The sequence below is a fragment of the Carassius carassius genome, chromosome 38 (assembly GCF_963082965.1).
Source record: "Carassius carassius chromosome 38, fCarCar2.1, whole genome shotgun sequence".
Lineage (NCBI taxonomy): Eukaryota > Metazoa > Chordata > Actinopteri > Cypriniformes > Cyprinidae > Carassius > Carassius carassius.
In genome coordinates, this window is record NC_081792.1 from 27,302,378 (window position 1) to 27,322,520 (window position 20,143).

The window sequence follows — 20,143 nt, forward strand, 5'->3', positions numbered from 1 at the left end:
CTGAAAGATATTTTTTAATTTTATGAAATGAAATCCATCTTTTTCATTCAGAGAAACAAGTTTTATAAATAGATCCACCCACCCTCCATTTTTTTTAAACAACCTATTTTATTTCATGCCATTGCACTCCATCAATGAGGTAAAAGTCATATAAAAACAGTCCCGAATAAACCTGTCTGATTGGGTCCAGATGAACCTGAAACTGGTCGAATTAAACGGGTCTTTTAACCCTGTAATGCCTGACATATAAAATAATAAAATGGAATAGTTGAACATTTAGAAAATTATAAATAAAATCTAAAAAAGTTTGAATATATGTGTTTTTTGTTGAGTGTCATATTCAAAACATCAGGCTTTCTTAGGTCATTTAGTATGATTTAGGGAGAATATGGAGTTGTCACTCTATGTCTTATGATTAAAGCTCTGTAGTTTCAAAACATATAACATTTCTCAAAAGGCTGATGTATCTCATTACTCGCATTTATTTTTCTTTAAAAAAAAAGAAAAAAAAGAAAAAACAAAGTATGGATAATCAAGTAAACCAAAGCAGCTTCAGTCCAGCAAGTGCTAATCTTCAAGTATTAATAACAATATTAAAGTTATTATTATGTTTACTTCATTCAAAATAATCTGGGACGTTTTCATAATTATATTAAAAGGCCTTTTACTTGCTAAAAAGTATAAACGACCAATCTGACAACAGAATGCATGTACAGTAGGAAGCCCATTTCCAGTATTGAATACAAAAAAGATAATGCAACTTTTTATCTCACAATTCAGACTTTATAACTTGCAAATGCGGGTGCATGTCTCACAGCTCTGAGAAAAAGTAAGAATTGTGAAGATGAAAAGTCGCAATTACCTTTTTTAAACTTTTTTTTGTTACTTTGTTACTTTTTATTCAGTGGCGGAAACATGCTTCCATATGAAATAGATTGTGTATAACTTTCTCAGCAAAATTTTGATCTTGTTGACCTTGTATCAAATAAGATAAGGGTTAAAGTCTGATTAGTCCACTAGTCTTCAATGCAAGGCTGTTTTCATCAGCCAAATCATCATCACGATTTAGTAAACCATTCATGCAGGATTAGTTACACATCAAAATTTTTAATAGTTTGCTTTTATCAAGTACATTGAGTGTTTAGTGCCATCGCTTATGAAAAAGGTACTGTCACTCTGCAGGCAGTGCAAGCAGAGAAGCAGCTAAAGTTGATGTGATGGGGTTTATGTGTCTGTTTTAGGCCACACTGACCTCAGCCCCTTTGTGAGGCTCCAACAAAGAACCATCTGCAGGCCAAGCGAAGCTGAGACAAGAGACAGAAACATGGAGGACTGACTGGGGGAGGGACGGCAGTTCGAGAAAGATGCAGAAACAGGGACAGAGAGGAACAAAGACAGATGAGAAAGAGAGGAACAGGATCGGTGGGCTTCTTCTGCAGAGAACTTAGATCTGTAATTTTGCGGTCACGGGGAAACCAACTATGCTTTCTCAAATGAGGGCACAGAACGAAACCCAGCACATGGTCAAGAAAATGGAGGGCTCTTGTAATCTTTTGCAAACATACTTCCTTACAGGGTTGGATGAAAGTAATTAGAGCTCTCAGGGGCTGGGTTCTGGTTAACCATTTCATGACCAGTTTCTACAGCCACTACAGGCTGATAAACTCCTGTTTCTCAGAAGAATCCGCCAACTCTGAGAAGTTTGTAAAGGTCTGAGCTCTCAACTGTACCCATAAAACATTTAACTGCTGCTCCTACATTTGTTATGCAAAGCAGAAGTGAAAATCAAGAAGTCAACAGATGCATTGCACTGTTGTCGGTTTTAAATGTCTAATCAACAAGTTTGAATTCTGAATACAGTTTCAGAACATTACCTACTCCAATAAGGAAAGAAAGAGCTCAGAACTTGAAAACATGTCTATATATATATATATATATATATATATATATATATATATATATATATATACATATTAAATTAAAATTAATGCATTTAGCAGACGCTTTTATCCAAAGCAACTTACAGTGCATTCAGGCTATCAATTTTAACATATCATGTGTTCACGGGGAATCAAACCCCCAACCTTGCACTTGATAGCGCATTGCTCTACCAACTGAGCTACAGGCTATATATATATATAAAGATTGTTCATGAATCGAAAGACCTGTTCACACCAAGGATAAACTATTAATAATAATCATTCTAATTTTATGAGAATAGGGAAGTTCACACCACAAATATGAGGATAATGATACAAAGGAACAATATCACTGGAATTACTTTCAGAATGGTCTTTTGTTCTAGCTGATGAATGATAAAAAACATTGACAGCCAATCAGAATCCATCCTGCTAAAAGCTGGAGTATTTAAAGTGTGTATTCCTGTAGCTCAAGTGTAGAGCATTGTGTTAGTAAATGCAAGGTTGGGGGTTCGAATCCCAGGAAACAATGATAGGAGAAAATTGTTAATCTGAATGCAATGTAAGTCACTTTGGATAAAAGCGTCTGTTAAATGCATAAATCAATTTAAAGTAGCAGATGATAAAACTGAAGCATGCACTTACAGTATAATTAAAGCAGAACATTGATGTGGATGCCAATATAGGTATTGAAATAGTCTTTATCTTTAAGATTAAATAATCTTTATCGTTATCAATAATGCAGCAGTTGTAAAGTATAAATACTGTGTTGTATATATTTTTGTTGCATTAAATCAATGAGAACATGTCCTTAGTTGTCACAAATTTTTTTTATAATAGTAATACAAAAAATTAAATAAATTGAAGGTCCTAAAAGTAACCTTCATTTTCTTTAAGCAAAAAATTAATAAATATTTAATGAATATTTTTCTTTTCTTTCTTTGTGAAAAATCATAAAAATTTAAGCAGTCCTAAAAATAACCTATTTTCAGAAAAGATTTTTCAATAATCTATTTAAATCTAATCTATTTCTCTCTCTCTCTCTCTCTCTCTCTCTCTCTCTCTCTCTCTCTCTCTCTCTCTCTCTCTCTCTCTTAGTTTTTGGTGAAATTATGATCCAAATATGGGTTTTACCCTATTTGTTGACATTATGCATGTAAATATATTTTTCAAACTCAAGGCATACAATACAAATCATGTATAATCATATAAAAACATGCTGCTGTACACATCTTGGAAACATATCACAACTAGACACTTAAACGATGGTAGCATACACTATCATGTAATCAGTGCAATGCATATTGTATTTTATATAGAATAAAAGTGTTTATTTACTAGATTTACAGTTTTGAGCATCAGTGATGAACAGCATTGTAACATGACAAACAGCTGCAGATGGATCACCTAGCAACAACAGCCTTCTTCTCAACACAGTCATCTGTGACTGTTACCACCATCTAGTTGCACACGTAGTGATGCGACTGATAGTATATTTATGGCATATTCACAACTAAACATATGTTAAACTTGTTCCTTTCAAACTTTTTAACCCATTCAATGTATGTCTCTCCTTATAGCACCTTAAAACCAACAGGAAGTCCCTAATATCTCTGATGAGATCATGCAAATAAAGCAACAGAGCATGCATGAAATGAAAATGATGAAAATTATTCTATGGCTTTGTTCAAATATGATTTGTGTGGCTTCATCATGTGTGTAAAATTGTGCATGAATGTCAGCAATAGCATTAGCACTTCTGAGTTGGAGAAATGCGATGACATTGTATCCATGTGTGTAAAATGTGTCCTCCACATATTTTATTGTGATTATGTTTACTCTAATTATGGGCATAAGCACATTAGCATAATTACAGTGTTCTGTTCAATGACAATAATGCCTTAATCACATTGTAAGGGGACATGTAATGTTTTAGCAGTTCTATTAGATCAGATTTAAAATCAGAACTGGGTGCAGAATCAAACAGGTATTTTTTTCTTCTTTTTTCAACACACGTTCAAAAACAAACAAAGCTCCTGATTGGTCAGGTTAATGAAAGATCTCAGGTTGCACAGTCAAAAATCAGGGGAGGGCCTCTGGGAACACAGTTTGTGGGTTGAAGAAAATATTTGGAATTCTGCCAAGAAAAATAAACACAGAGAGAGAGAGAGAGAGAGAGAGAGAGATGTAAAGAGAGTACAGTGTATTATCAGTCATAGGATCTGACGGCAAAGAACGCAGCCTTCAGGAACAAACCATGAGGAAGTCACCTACAACAGCACCCTCATAAAATACAGCTTTCCATTTTAAAATACATAAATCATTAAAATACAGAAATAAAATGTAAAACATGTAGTCTAGAGTCTCATGGTGTTTATAAGGTAGACAGCACTATTACTACGCATATTTAGGGGTGGATTTAAAATTTAAATCTTACATTTGTTTTTTTCTGCATCTTTTTGTCTAAAATAGTTTGAAATCATACTTGCAAATGCATTTATTTTTATTTTTTGCTTGGGCCAGTGAGCAACTGCTCAGAACTCCCTAGTTATGCCATAGCAATGCACTAAAACAGTCAGAAGAGCTAAACAACAGCCTAATAATACACTAGCAATCTCTCAGAATCTACTAATGGCACAGCAAAAAAAAAATAATAAAAAAAACCATTTAGAAGAGCTTAGATTCTGTGAATGCATCATAGCGACCACTCACTTCTTCCCAAACACCATTCAAACCAACAACAAAAAACAAACAAACAAACAAAACAAAAAAAAAAACAATATAATAACACGTGGACATATGAAGAACATATGGAAGCCCATTTCTGCCACTGATAAAAAAAAGAAAAGGTAATTGCGACTTTTTATCACACTTTTCTGGCATTTTTTCCCTCACAATTCTGAGTTTACATCTCATAATTCTGACTTTATAATTTGCAACTGCAAGTTTATATCTTGCAACTGTGAGAAAAAAAAAAATCTGAATTGTGAGATTAAAAAATCCCAATTATCTTTTTCATTTTTAATTTAGTGGCTGAAATGGGTCTCCATAAGAAGCAAATGCAGCCAGACGTGGATGGAAACTGATATTTGATGAAAATGGAGAGTGTGTGAGTGACCGAACAGGATGTGTTTCTGATGGCTGGAGAGTGTGCTGACCGCAGGATATGGGCCAGTTTGGGCGCTGAAGATAACAGTGTATTAATATGTCTGGTGTGTTTATGTCAACCTTTTATATGTCAATAAAAAAGTGCACACTGTTTGAAAGCAATAAGCCAATAAGACGATTATGAAATCACATATGAACATGCAAAACAAACATGTGACTATAACATTCAAAAATGGAACAATTCATATTTTTCAAGGCTGCATTTAGTTGATCATAAATACATAAAAAAATTGTGAAATAGTATTACAATTTAAAAGAACTGTTTTGTATCTAAATATCTTTTAAAAAGTAATTCATTCCTGTGACACAAAGCTGAATTTTCAGCATCATTACTCCAGTATTCAGTTTCACATGATCCTTCAGAAATCTTTCAAATATGCTTATTAGTTATTATCAATGGAGTAATGATGCTGAAAATTCAGCTTTGCATCATAGGAATAAATTACTTTTTAAAATATATTCAAATAGAAAACAGTTATTTTAAATAATATTTCAATTTTTTTAAATGTAGGCCTATTTAGTTATAATGGCTACTAATAATTATTATCAATGAATATATATATATATATTAATAAAAGTATTAGTTTCTTTTTTTAGTCAATAAACTAAACCTAAATCAGTAATGTTTTGTATTTGCAGACACTACTAACGGATTCAAAATAATAAATGAAGGCTTACATTCTAGTTTTTAAAACAAACAAAAACACAAAAGACCGTAGAGAAAGGAACCTGCTGCATCATGGGAAGAAAAAAGAGCAGAGGAAGGATGAGATAAGATGAAGTGATAGTTAAAAGCTAAAAAGTTCTGTTTTTCTTTGTGTGATTTCTGATTGGCTGATTTTTTGGGGCAGTGTGGGCGGTCCTTGTGAGTGAGTGAGACCGAGCCGTTTTCATGGAAACCGGGTGGGCCGTGTGCACAAAACATTTTGCAGCAAATGGAGAGGGTTAAAAAGGGGTCGAATTTCAAAGCATCTAAACTTCCATCTTGAGTTGGGTCTGATGCATTATCTGCTTGTACAGGATGAAAATTCAGAGCGGCGCTGGCATCAAAACAGACGCAGATCCTTCAAGGGTTAAGATTCCTTTTTATCCACCTTCGAATTATAAATCAGAATATTTAGTAGAGACTGAGCCCAGAAAAAAAAAAATATGCATAATTAAATAATGACTATTTTGTGATTGGCAATGCATCTTCTTACTCTCCAGCAAACTGTGTGTCTCTAAAATTTAAGATTACATTTTAAAATTAAGAATGAAAGAATTAGAAGGCTAATTAAATGTTAATAGTTAAAAATGAATGCTTAAATAATACCAAAAATAAGTAAATACGTAGCCTATTAAAAAATGTGTTTGTGTTTCTTTTAATTTATGTTATTAAAGAGTGTATCAGAAATATTCCCGGTCTTTGATGCTGAATTGGTCAATGCTATTCCATTTAAATTAAGTACTTCAAATGGTAGGCTACCAATATTTGTGTCTTTAACATCTCGTGTAGAAATTTTTGTATAAATGCAATAAATCATTCATGGCCATGCTGCATTGTGAATATATTCTCAGTTTAAACGACTCTTCGTACTGTTGTCTCTCAAGTGCCTTATTGCTGAAATAATGCACAGCTGGTCAAAATATAGTAACTGAGAAACATAGCATAGTCTCCAAAACAGATCTGCTAAAATGATCTGATAAAAAAAGTAAAAAAAAAAAAAAAAAAAAAAAAAAACCTGCATTGCTGTTTTGACAAACTTTTATTGCTGTCGCTCTGAAGCAGAACTGTCCTTAATAGAAACAAAAGAAAACAAATAACTGTGGTACTGAGAGAAAAAAAAAACGAAAATGAAATTATATTTGATATTATATGAAGGCATTGTGTGAATTCTAGTATGATCCGGGTTAACATGGCTAAATGCTTCCCTCTTCTGTTTGTTGTTAGGAACTTCTGAAATGACATTCTGTCATAATTAACTCACCCTTAGAAATGCATCTATTCTCATTTTAATTTTTCATTTATTTAAATTGATGTTCGAGTTTACATACTTTAAGCACATAGATTAATCTAGCTCAATTAGAAACAAACAAACAAACAAAAACACTTTCCTACTCTGCCCTGATTAAAGTGGGTGAAAAAGATTACATTTTCAATGAGAAAGATGACAGTGGATTTAATTATTGTAGATATGTCTCATCTGAACAAAAACAACTTGCTGCATAAGAATATTAATCTGAATTAATTCACATATTTACATTTTCTGATTCTTTTCCACAAACTGGTTCTTTCGGACAGTTTCAATGAACTGGTTCAATTCACTAGATCGTTTACTAGTTTTTTTCTCTCTCAAAAACGGGCAGCTGCTGACTTGCATTTTATGAATCAACACACAGTTTCAGCTGAAAATCTGCTTCTTTACTGTTTCACTAAAGAAAAGAGGCACATACATCATACATTTTAGCGTGATGTGAGTAAATTTACAGGAAATTTTCATTTTTTATATATTTTCATATCCCTTAATGAATGTAAAACATCTGGCCAACAACAGACGTTTTTAATTATGAATAGACTAATAAACACAAAACAGAGTGACAGACAACAAACCTAACAGTCACCAAGTCCTATGATTTGTAAAAATAAGCTTTACAGAAACTTATCTAGTAAACTCTACAGAACCTAAATGATTGCATTCTTTTTTACGTTAAAAATAAGGTGGATAGAAAATACAGGTACATAATCATTATACTAAACTAATAGAGTACAAGTAAAACATTTCACATTAAGTATGGTACATTAAACATTTGATTTACTGAGATTTAATATGAAACAATAACTTAACATAATTACAAAAAAAATTAGCTGACAATTTTTACAATAATTTATATTATTATTATTATATTTTAATATTTTGATATCTCTTTTATTAACATGACATTTGGATTTAATTAATTAATTTTTCCATATAATATATGCTATATGCTATATAATATATAATTGTTAAAATAGTTAATATATATATATATATATATATATATATATATATATATATATATATATATAAATAAAATGTATTGTTATTATTATTATTATATAATATGAGATACATTTTTTTGGGAATAACGCAATAGTATATATTTTAAAATAATTATTAATTATTAAATGATAATTTAGCAATTGCGTCTAACTTTCTTCAGGTGGTGTTGGTGGGACCCCTTCTAAAAATGTACGAAAGTGATCATCTGTGTTAAGTTCTGGGTGTTTGACCAACAGCTGGCATTTAGGGAAGAAATAGGCCACTACCAACCCTAGATTACTGAGTAAACTGACTGCTACTTGAGCGATAGACTTATCTTTATCATTTAGACTTGTGTAAATGGGGATGAACATTACCCACAAAACACAGTAACTCAAGGTGGAGATGGTGATGTCTCTGGCCACGTTGTACTGTCCAGGCGGCTTTAGAGCCATGAAGGTGGCCATGAATGACACCAGTGCCAGCAGAACATTGAAACCAAGCATCAAGCCAAAGTTTAACATGGGCTCCACTGGACAACGCAAAAAGGTTTTCACGTAGGTCACTTCCAAACTGGCGACGTATTGGGTCAGAGAGGGAGCTTCTTGGGCGTACCAACCGCACAGTCCTGCTTGGACCCCACAACATCCCAGAATCACAAACAAGCTTCCTCGTCCTCGTATGTTCTCCAGGTGATCACAAGACTTTTCAGGGAATTCTGTGATGCACACAATCTGGTAAGTAAAAAAAGACAGCGGATATCATTTTTTATTAAAATTCATAAAAGTTCATAAAAGAAAAAAATGTTTTTAATACAGTGTAATTAGTCCTGAGTATTATTAATTAACAACATGTACTTACTGTAGGGCTAATACTGAGCCTCGCATATGACATGCAGAAAAAATATACAGGATATATCTGGGCCATAAATGAAGAATGCATTTCCACAATATGTATATATTTGGGCACAATTTACTAACTCATTCTCTCTTCATAGTGAAATTAAAACAAGGGAACAAATGATTAAATGTACTAAAATTAGGGAAGTAATTTGTAGATCATAGTCATGACTTAAATAAAACGAGGGCATGAATTAGTAAACCTTGAATTGAATTTAAAAATTGTGTTCTTAAATTGTGGCCATGATTAAAAAAAAAAATGTCACACTTTGTCTTCATAATGTTTGTCTAATAAATTACTGTTGCAAAAATTAAAATAGCTATTAACATGCATTGATGCTTCTTTTTTTTAGGATCACCTGAAGGGAAATGGTCAGGATGACTGAGAGGGCCACAGTGGGGAAAAAGGCATTTAGTGGCTCCTGCAGACGGCAGACGATGTCTCCTGGCTGACCCAGGAACAGCACCAGGCTTACACATGTTCCCGCTAGGCTCAATAACATAAGGCCACTCAGCGGTCCACCTGCAGTTTTCACCAGTGGAGTTCCTCTGTGCTTGAAAAATAGAGCCCCTACCCATACATGTGACGCTAGAACCAAAACTCCTCCCAGAATGAGTCCAATGGACTCATAGTTGCTCCAGTCCAGGTAAGTATAGATGGGATAGATGCAGCTTGTGCTTCGTAGGGTGGACCACTGGCCAGCAGGACATGATTTACACTGGATGTCATCTTCCAATCAAAAGAGAAGACAGATAAAGGTTAGTCAACATCAAAAGAAAAAGCTCTTAAATGTATACATTTCTATTTGGTATGGTGTAACATGTGTTAGATAAAGTAGTTATGGTCAGTGCTGATAGTTAGAGCCTTATTAATATTGTTTAGAATGACTTAACCTATGTTGGTGTACTGGCGGACCTGAGTTGTTCAGGAACGTTCCTTCCTTGCAGTCAATACAGTCGAAACAGCAAGAGTGGAAGCCTTTAACTCTGCGCACCTGTCCTAACCCACAGTCTGAGGAGCAAGTGGACATTGGCACCTGTTACAGAGATCATTTGCTAAGAGGTGCTGACTCCTGGATGCACCGGTCACATGTTTAGACACATCTTCCCATTCTCTGTTATTAATATCTTATGAAGTGAAGTGAAGTGAAGTGAAGTGAAGTGACATTCAGCCAAGTATGGTGACCCATACTCAGAATTTGTGCTCTGCATTTAACCCATCCAAAATGCACACACACAGAGCAGTGAACACACACACACACACTGTGAGCACACACCCGGAGCAGTGGGCGGCCATTTATGCTGCGGCGCCCGGGGAGCAGTTGGGGGTTCGATGCCTTGCTCAAGGGCACCTAAGTCATGGTATTGAAGGTGGAGAGAGAACTGTACATGCACTCCCCCCACCCACAATTCCTGCCGGCCCGGGACTCAAACTCACAACCTTTCGATTGGGAGTCCGACTCTCTAACCATTAGGCCACGACTTCCCCGTATTATGTATTTCTTATGTATTTCAGATTAGTGGAATTTTTTTTTTTGAATCACACGAAAAGCATTATTTATATTAATCTTCAAAACTCAATTCAAATATTTAAATTAAAGGGACAGTTCATACAAAAATGAAACATTTGTCATAATTTACATAGCCTCATGTTGTTCTAAACTTGTGAGTTTCTTTCTTCTTACTTTTGAAGAATGTGGGTAGCCAAACATTTGACGGTTGCCATTGACTTCAATAGTATGAAAAAAGTACTATTGAAATCAATGTCTACTGTCAAAACTTGGTTAGCTACATTCTTCAAAAACCTTTTGTGTTCAGCAGGAGAAATTCAAACAGGTTTGGAATGACACGAGGGTAAGAAAATGATGACAGAATTTTAATGTTTGGGTGACTATCCCTTTAAAGGATTTTTAAGATCATGAGAAAGTGTGTCAAAACCTATGGGCTGGTAGAAAACAAGGTAATATGATGCACTTTAAACAAAAATAGATAGCATTTATAAATATTAATAAATTTAATAAAGCATTTCAAGTGCAAACAGTGTTAATGTTCCATTCATACCTTTCCGTTTTCCGTGTGCCACTTTATTTTCTTTTCATTAATTGTTAGGTTCTGATAAAAGTTTCCAATTATGTCCAAGTGCACAGTGTTGTCACTAAAGTTCCATTGCATAACATCATAGCCAACATTTGGATTACCCTCTTTATCAAACTTAAAATTGACCCCCTCAAGATCTACAGAAAGTTTTTGGAGACTCTGTAACAGCTGTAGAAAGGACCATAGATCTTCTATTAGTATACTCTTAATCTTCTAGGATAAAACAAGCAGATTTACGGGAATAATAGATTGTGTGTGATTACCTGCCATGGATAAACATTGTCAGTCCTGGGATTAAGAGCGCAGTGGGTGGCATTGCATCCCAGCAAGTCATGCAGTGCATGAGCAACGCAGTAGATGGCAGTATACACACTGAAAGCTGACCGCTGCACAAGATTTATCTGTACCATGCTCACATTGGCTTTGCTTAGGTAGCTGCACATTGGGCAAGGGTTGTCCAGAGGAGAGATTTCTGTATCTGGCTGCTCGGGGATTTGCATCTCCTCCAATTTGGTGAAGAGCTCATAGATATAAGGAGTGAATAAGTGAAGAGGTCTTGTGATGTCTGCAAACGCCAGCACTGTTCCTATTGAACTGATCCCAGGCAGGGTGGCTACAGCATCATTCAGAGCCCATGCTGTGCTTGCCATCCAAACACCTGTCATGTTTCGTTTGATTACCTGGTCATTACAAAAGCATTTAGAATCACCAAACCTGTAGACTTATTAATATAAAGCAGTGACTGAAAAATAGAGGAACATACCCACCCACACACACACACACGCACGCACGCACGCACGCACGCACGCACGCACACACACACACACACACACACACACACACACACACACACACACACACACACACACACACACACACACACACACACACATATTTGATACTCAAGCACATGCCTGATATACTATAATTACCTTAAGGACCAGCTGTTAACAATCTGTCTTTTACTGACAGATAGTTTTTTTTTTCTCCGACTAACCAACTACAATTTTTGTATATTAAGCCTCATCAACTATTGGGGGGCAGCCTTAAAATTTATATGTATATTTTTCCCTGAATGCCACTAATAATGCCAGTCAAGATTTCTTGCATTAATATAACTTCACAATTTTTTTGTGACCATTTTCCACTCTTTTTGAGCCTTAAATTTTATCAGGCTGGTTTTGCTGCTTTGACTTTAAGGGACTTTAAGAGATTATGGTTTTGCATTCCGGTGTGCTGCTTTTCTATTGTTTTTCTATTTAAACGTGCTACATGGACATCTTTGACCGTTGCTCTTGTGTCTTCCATCTCACATCTTTTGCAGCATCTTAAGCATCATATCATTCAAAAAAAAAAAGTGGTTCACAAGTTAGTTAAACTTTTAAAAAGTATGTCTTGAGACCTTGCCCCCCCCCCCCCCCCATTTCTCAGACCTGCATCAGCATATTCTGTTTGGGTAACCACTAAATGTAGACGAGGAACATTACAAGCAAATTGTCATAAGTGAAAAAAATGTGTAGTGCAAAATGCCAATTTTAAAGTAAGTGCCTTTGTTTATGGTTTACTGGTGATCAGGTAAGCGATCTGTCTTCAGCTTTTTCTTGAAAGATGCAGTGATCTCAGATTGGCAGCTCATTCAACCAATCTTTGAACTTTGTGAATTGCTAGAAATAACAAAGCCTTCGTTAAACTGAGTCCAGCTGTTGTTATGGGGTGTTGTGACACCTCAGCCTAGGTGTGTGCTTGTGGTTTGTGTTTTTAAGTGCCGCCTGGATGAGGTGTGGCTAGCACACCTGACACTTGTTGATCGCAGAGTTGAATGTCCCTGGCAGATTGTTTTTTTGGGTGATCATCTCTACAATTCTGAATCTACAGTATTATTTCACAGTATTTCAAATTTTTGCTTCAAAAGACCATTTTTTTTTCATAATATGACCCATTTAAAATTGCATAAAGCTTTTCACCTCTATGAAGAAGTCTCTTGCTGGCTTGGGGAGAGAGAAGACTACCACCACTCCCACTTTGGCGTCCACAATACGATTGAGAATCTCTTTCACCGCTTGCTCTGGATCGCTGTATACAGGAATCAAACCCTGATATGCCACACAGATGGACTGCTCATTGGCCATGCTGGAGAACTGCTCCTGACCCTTCTGTCCGTATTCATCATCACTACCTACTACCGAAACCCACTTCCACCCAAACTCTTTCAGAAGCTGCACCATGGCGGCAACCTGCCAGCGATCACTAGGGACTGTGCGCATGAAGGACGCGAAGGTCTCTTTGTCACTGAACACGTCGCTGGTGGCACCATAGCTAATCTAAAAATGTGCAATTAGAGAAATTCAAAAACAAGAGGAACATCTAACTAGTAAGTGTCCAGTCATGCCTGTTATATTATTGCATGAATTTGCTGAAACAGTTTAAATAACGTATTCAAATAAATAAGTATTTTGCTTACAAAAACAATCCTTTAAACAATCCTTTTGGATTCTTTAAATCTAACACTTCATGTCAACTCACCAGCGGCATCAAGAAAAATCCAATCAGCTTTCCAATAACTGGGACCAGCTCGGAGTTGTTTGGTCCTATGATAGCTATAACACGAGGCTTGTAGTCTGTGTAGTTACAGGCGATGTCCAATTCTTTTGTTGATTCCTTTGTGAGAAGCTGGAGGACGGGCCTCATGACAACGGCTGGTTGCATGCAGGTGTCGTAACTCTCAAATCCCAGTGTGATTCCAGGGAGAAGATTCGCTTTAGAATTGATTTCGTCCAAAGAGAACTTCATCGCCAATGCGAGAGACACACCGTATGTGCTTATACTGCCAAAACAGAAGGATAAAAAACTGATTTTAGGAGGAAAGCATTTTCAGATTCCTAGACTATGTGGCTTCCTTCATGATTTTACCTGTTGCACTCAAGATCGTCAGGCTTTACCCGTTTGCTCAGGTCACTGGTCAGTTCGTTAATGGGGAAAAGTCCTCCTATCAGAATATCTCCAGGGGATTTAAAAAGACTTGTTGAGATGTTCTTGAACCATGCTGGCTTTTCGCTGAATCCAGACCCCAGAATGCCACAGAGCAACAGAAGTGTCCACTCCTTAGCCATCCTGGAGGGCTGAAATATCTGGACTGACCTCAGTGGAAGTATTGCTTAGGCTCTTCTTGTGTTGATGATGGTTTGATGGTCAATCAACGACACGTAAATGAGTGAAACGCCCCACCCCAGGCCTTAATGGGCTTTGAATGTAAATTAGGGGTCTACATGAAGTTTCATTCCGGCTTCACCTGGATATGTTCTGGTCTCTCCTCAACGTTCAAGCAAGTTCTAAATGACATTGATTAATCGCAGAGTATTTTGTTACATGTGGATCTGTCCCACTTTTAGAGCAGTGTTGTTTTCCAGCAAATGTCAGATTACTTTTTATGCCTTGGGTATAAAGTTATTATATAGTACATACATTATTGGAGTCAAATAAAAATGATATGTTCTTATACAGTTTGTTATTTCTCAGTCCCAGTACTTGTTCAGAAACACTTTGTGTCATGCATTGACAGAACACAAGCACAGAAAAGAGTTCTGGTTCAAAATTTTTGTCTGGAAAATTATGAGTGTTGAAAAAACTATGGAAATGTGGCAGTTTGCCCAGTGCATTTGTACAGAAATTGTGGGTATTTCCATAGTATTTGTTTGTGGCTTTGATTCAAAGTGCTTCATGATGGATGCTGTCCCATTTATGAATGATTCGAATGAAACATTGAAAGACGTCATCATGGACCTTTGGCACATATATGCAGAGCAAGAACTAAGGAAGTATTTATGTAAGTTTTCAAATGACTTAATCTCCATTCAGCCTCTTATTATTATTATCTTTTAAATTCGTGTTTTTAAGATTAATTTTAAACACTGACCAAAAATGCAGAATTCATTTTATGACCTAAGACTTATCAGGATGTTATTGAATATTTCAATTTGCATTTCTAAGTCATTTGTGCTGTTTTTGCAAGTTCTTTAAAGTCGTGTACATACTCTGCTTAATACTGTGGCTTCCTGATGGATTTGAATAAGTGTAACATCAGACATATAACATTAAAACTGTTGGTCAGATATTTGCTTGAAATTTTGACTGTTGTTAAAATGACCTTGAAATGAATTCCAACCTCAGCCACGTTTACAAGCATTTTGCATAAATTTGATGCGAGGCACATAGCATTTGCCTCTCAGATTTTTGTTTATATCTTTTTGTAAATCTCACACAGGTTATTGTGGCTTAATGGATTAAATCCACAGGATGAACAGATCAGTTATTATTAGCACAGTGTCAGCTTTCACATGCATTATGAATGACAAAATTTAAAAACCCTAATTCACTGTGAAATGAGAAACATTTGAGATATCCATTGCATATTAAAACCTTTTGACAAATTATTACAGTTGATTTATTGTCTATACCTTCTTCTGGCAATCGTAATCACTGTATCACTTTCATTAACCTACAGAGGAAAAAATGACGTTTTAATTGAAGATTAGTAACCAAGGTCTTCCCTATGTAAAGAGAAAAGAAAAGTTCCTTTTCAGGAACTCGAGCTGCGTCGAAACGCTTTTGGGGAACGTCCCTGACGAGACCGACTCTGAATATCGTGTGCAATCAGTCCATCGGAAAGGCGTGACGTCACGGGCGGGGTGACGTAGCGACCAGGAAGCTATAAAAGCACGTGCCGTGCAGCTGGCTTCAGCTTCGAATCTGTCAGCAAGCGCTCTGTGTGTGCATGTCAAAGTCTGTCCTGTTGGTCCTATTTATTGTTGTCTGTCCCTTAGCCATTAAAAGATCGCTAAAACAGCTCAATATGCCAAAACAAAAGCAAAAGACCTAACATATGAAGGGCGATTCCAAGCCACGTTATAGATTGTGTGTTCCTCCCTGCCCTCGCTACATTACGAGTGGGGATACACACAGTTTGTGCGTGGCTTGCCTGGGATCGAAGCATGCTGAGTCGGCTCTCGAGGGGGCCGACTGCCCGCATTGTGAACGAATGCCAATGCGGACGTTTCGATCCTGCAGGGCTCTCTTCGAGAAGTGAGCCTTCGCAAGCGTTCATCGCGATGCCAGTTCCGCTTTCGCCGAGGCGAAGCCGCGCCGGCATTCGTTGGGTTCGCAGATCGATCTGCTGGAAGGTATGGAGACGGGCACGTCCTTATCTCCTACCGTTCCCACCAGATCTGCCTGATTCCGGGGTTTGGAAGCCCGAGCTTCGGCTCTTCCCCCCGAGCGTCGGGCTTGACGCTCTGCCTTTCTTTCTCCGAGGAGATTGACACGGAGGGCGTCGGCGAGCTTGTAGTTGCACAAACAAAGTTGCATAAGCACACTATAAAACAAACAGTGTCATTACGGGCAGCGTTAGTGAGCAGCTATTTAATCTCCGACGGGATTAATATTGTTTGTGTGACTAAGCTATTCGCGCGCTGTCGAGGCAACGCGTGTATTACATCATTTTCAGTTTTGATGTGAATTTTTCCATACCCGACCGCGTGTCTGGTTATTTTAACTCCATTTAATAAGCAGGAGTTGGTTCTATCACTTCAATGTGTACTTTATCACAATCTAGACCGTGTTTACTTGTCTGATTGTTTGATTATTTTTAAATTCTGAGGAATATGACTCTGAGAAGTCAATATATCACTATATGTGTACTTTATCACAATCTAGACCGTGTTTACTTGTCTGATAGTTTGATTTCACCAAATTCTGAGGAATTTGGATTGCATTAGATTCTGAGGAATCTAATGACTGTTATCTAACTTCGAGAAGTTCAATATATCACTTCAATGTGTATTGTATCACAATCCAGACCGTATTTACTTGTCTGATTGTTTGATTTCATTAAATTCTGAGGAATATAATGACAGATATTTGACTCATGAAGTTAGATGTACTGGAGGGACTGCTGGGCGGGGGCAGCCCCCTCCGCGTACAAACAGTCACGACTACAGAGGGCAGCCCCTACTGGGGTAGAGCGGTGTCCACCTCATTACATGGTGCCCGTCTCACCTCAGTGCCCTCGGGAGGTGGGTCTGCCAACCCTGCCGGAGTTTCAGGGTGCAGCGGCCTCCAGCGAGCACTACTCAGTTATTTCCGCCCGTGAGCGTAGCGGAGCTGGGATGCTCGCCTCCCCTTCGGGGGCCTCTTATTTCAGAGATCAGTCTCGAGAGACTGATTCCTGTAGTACATTAGCTAGCAGCGTGGAAACTACTGCCAATGTATCTCAATGGGTCCTGCGCACAGTGGAAAGACAATAGTCGGCCTCCTGCAGGCTCTGGTTATGGAACAAGAAGTGAATACCCTATTAAGGAAGGAGGCCATCGAGGTGGTCCCTCCTCTAGACAGGGAATCCGGATTTTACAGCCGGTATTTCATAGTTCCAAAGAAGGATGGGGGGTTGCGTCCGATCTTAGACTTGCATCTCCTGAACCGCTCAGTTATGTCACTGAAGTTCAAGATGCTCACTGTCAAACAGATTGTAGCTCAAATCAGATCCGAGGACTGGTTTGTCACAATAGATCTCAAGACGCATACTTCCATATCCATCCTTCCACAACACAGGAAGTTTCTGAGGTTCGCTTTTGGGGGCAAAGCCTACCAATACTGAGTACTTCCCTTTGGCCTCGCACTCTCACCCCGCACGTTCACGAAATGTGTAGATGCGGCTCTGGTATCCCTCCGTATGCAGGGCATCCGCATTCTGAACTATATCGACGATTGGTTGATTCTAGCTCAATCAGAGCAGATGGCGGTTCGACATCGAGATGTCGTCCTCGCACACATGGGGGAGCTGGGTTTGAGACTAAACGCCAAGAAGAGTGTACTTTCTCCAGTTCAGAGAACCACCTATCTAGGCGTAGTGTGGAATTCGACCACGATGCAGGCACGCTTGTCTCCTGCTCGGATCGAGTCGATCCTCACATCAGTCGAGAGAGTCAAAGAAGGCCAGTCACTCACTGTCAAACAATTTCAGAGATTGTTAGGGCTGATGGCAGCTGCGTCCAACGTGATACCTTTTGGCCTGCTGCACATGAGACCCCTACAGTGGTGGCTCAAGTCCAAGGGCTTTTCCCCGAGGGGAAATCCACTTCGAGTTATCAAGGTCACGCGGCGGTGCCTTCGTGCCTTAGACATGTGGAGGAAACCTTGGTTCTTGAATCAGGGCCCGGTGCTGGGAGTTCCTTGTCGCCGTGTAACGCTAGCGACAGATGCGTCCCTCACCGGTCGGGGTGCGGTCATGAGTGGCCACCCTGCCCGCGGTCTGTGGAGTGGTCGCCATCTAACATGGCACATCAATTGCCTAGAGATACTAGCGGTCTATCGAGCTTTGAAATATTTCCTCCCAGACCTGAGAGGTCACCATGTGTTGGTGCGCACCGACAACACATCAGTGGTCTCTTATATCAATCACCAGGGGGGTCTGTGTTCGCGCCCCTTGTACAAGCTGGCACACCAGATCCTTCTGTGGTCCCAGGGCAAACTCCTCTCGATCAGAGCAGTGTATATTCCTGGGAGATTGAATGTGGGAGCAGACATACTGTCGAGACAGGGGCCGAGGCCCGGGGAATGGATGCTTCACCCCGAGGTGGTGAAGCAGATATGGAGAGTATTTGGCACAGCCCAGGTGGACCTCTTTGCGACTCAGGAGACATCGCAATGTCCCCTCTGGTTCTCTCTAGTTCATCCAGCTCCTCTGGGACTGGACGCTATGGCACAGACCTGGCCGAGGCTTCGTCTGTACGCTTTTCCCCCTATCACTCTGCTCCCGGGAGTTCTGGCGAGAGTACGCCAGGACGGGGCCCGTCTACTACTAGTAGCCCCGTTCTGGCCGGGCCGAGTATGGTTCTCAGATCTAGTCTCGCTCCTCGACGGCTCTCTGTGGGAGATACCGATCAGGACAGACCTACTCTCACAGGCGCAGGGCACGATAATTCACCCTCGCCCGGAGTTGTGGAAGCTGTGGGTGTGGCCCCTGAGGGGGCACAGCTGTTAGCAGCTGGTCTCTCAACCGAGGTTGTTGAGACCCTACTCCAATCCAAAGCTCCCTCTACGAGGAAACTGTACGCCCTGAAGTGGAAGCTCTTCACTTCATGGTGCAGAGACCACCAGCTTGACCCAGCAGACTGCCCAGTTGGTACAGTTCTGGAGTTTTTACAAGCCAGGCTCTCTGCGGGGTTATCCCACTCCACCTTAAAGGTTTACGTGGCGGCCATAGCTGCTTTCCACGTCCCTTTCAATGGTCAGTCAGTGGGTAGACACCCCCTAGTTACACGTTTCCTCCGCGGTGCGCTGAGGCTGAGACCTCCAGTACGATCCCGTGTTCCCCCCTGGGATTTGGTTGTGGTTCTAGAGGCTCTTTGTAAAGCTCCATTCGAGCCAATACAAGATATCTCAGATAGACATCTGACACTTAAAACTGCCCTGTTACTGGCAATCACCTCACTAAAGAGAGTTGGAGATCTTCAGGCCCTTTCGGTGGCCCCTACCTACTTAGACTTTGCCCCTGGTATGGCCAAAGCATTCTTATACCCTCGAGCGGGTTACGTTCCGAAGGTTCCCTCTGTTGCACCACAACCTATCGTACTGCAGGCCTTCTGTCCTCCTCCCTTTCGGGAGCCAGACCAAGAGAAGCTAAACTGTATGTGTCCAGTGCGAGCACTGGACGCATACGTCCACAGAGCTGCCCTGTGGAGAAAATCAGACCAATTGCTTGTTTGCTATGGTCCTTCTAACAAGGGTTCTCCTGCCACCAAGCAGACCCCTTAGTCGTTGGATAGTCGAGGCTATCAACGTCTCCTATGAGTCCTCTGGTCTTCCCCCTCCTTTGGGGGCCAAGGCTCACTCTACTCGGAGTATGGCGGCCTCCAAGGCCTTCTCAGCAGGTGTGTCCCTCTTGGACATCTGCAACGCTGCGGGGTGGTCCACGCCCTCCACATTTGTCCGATTTTACGATCTTGACATGCGAGCCACGCCGGGCTCTTCTGTTCTCTCGTCTTAGCTGTGCTCTTTTGACTACACA

At 39.2% G+C, this 20,143-nt stretch overlaps 1 protein-coding gene across 1 annotated transcript; it reads right to left on the reverse strand.

Moving 5' to 3' along the window:
* Nucleotides 1-8,253: 8,253 nt before the first annotated feature.
* Nucleotides 8,254-14,253, reverse strand: LOC132119692 (taste receptor type 1 member 3). The gene is made up of 8 exons (XM_059529874.1): nucleotides 13,993-14,253; nucleotides 13,606-13,906; nucleotides 13,047-13,403; nucleotides 11,346-11,762; nucleotides 11,047-11,250; nucleotides 9,902-10,022; nucleotides 9,345-9,715; nucleotides 8,254-8,820 (listed from the first exon to the last, which is right to left on the reverse strand). The coding sequence occupies exons 1-8, from the start codon at nucleotides 14,190-14,192 to the stop codon at nucleotides 8,254-8,256; spliced, it is 2,538 nt and encodes an 845-aa protein (XP_059385857.1). The 5' UTR covers nucleotides 14,193-14,253.
* Nucleotides 14,254-20,143: the final 5,890 nt, after the last annotated feature.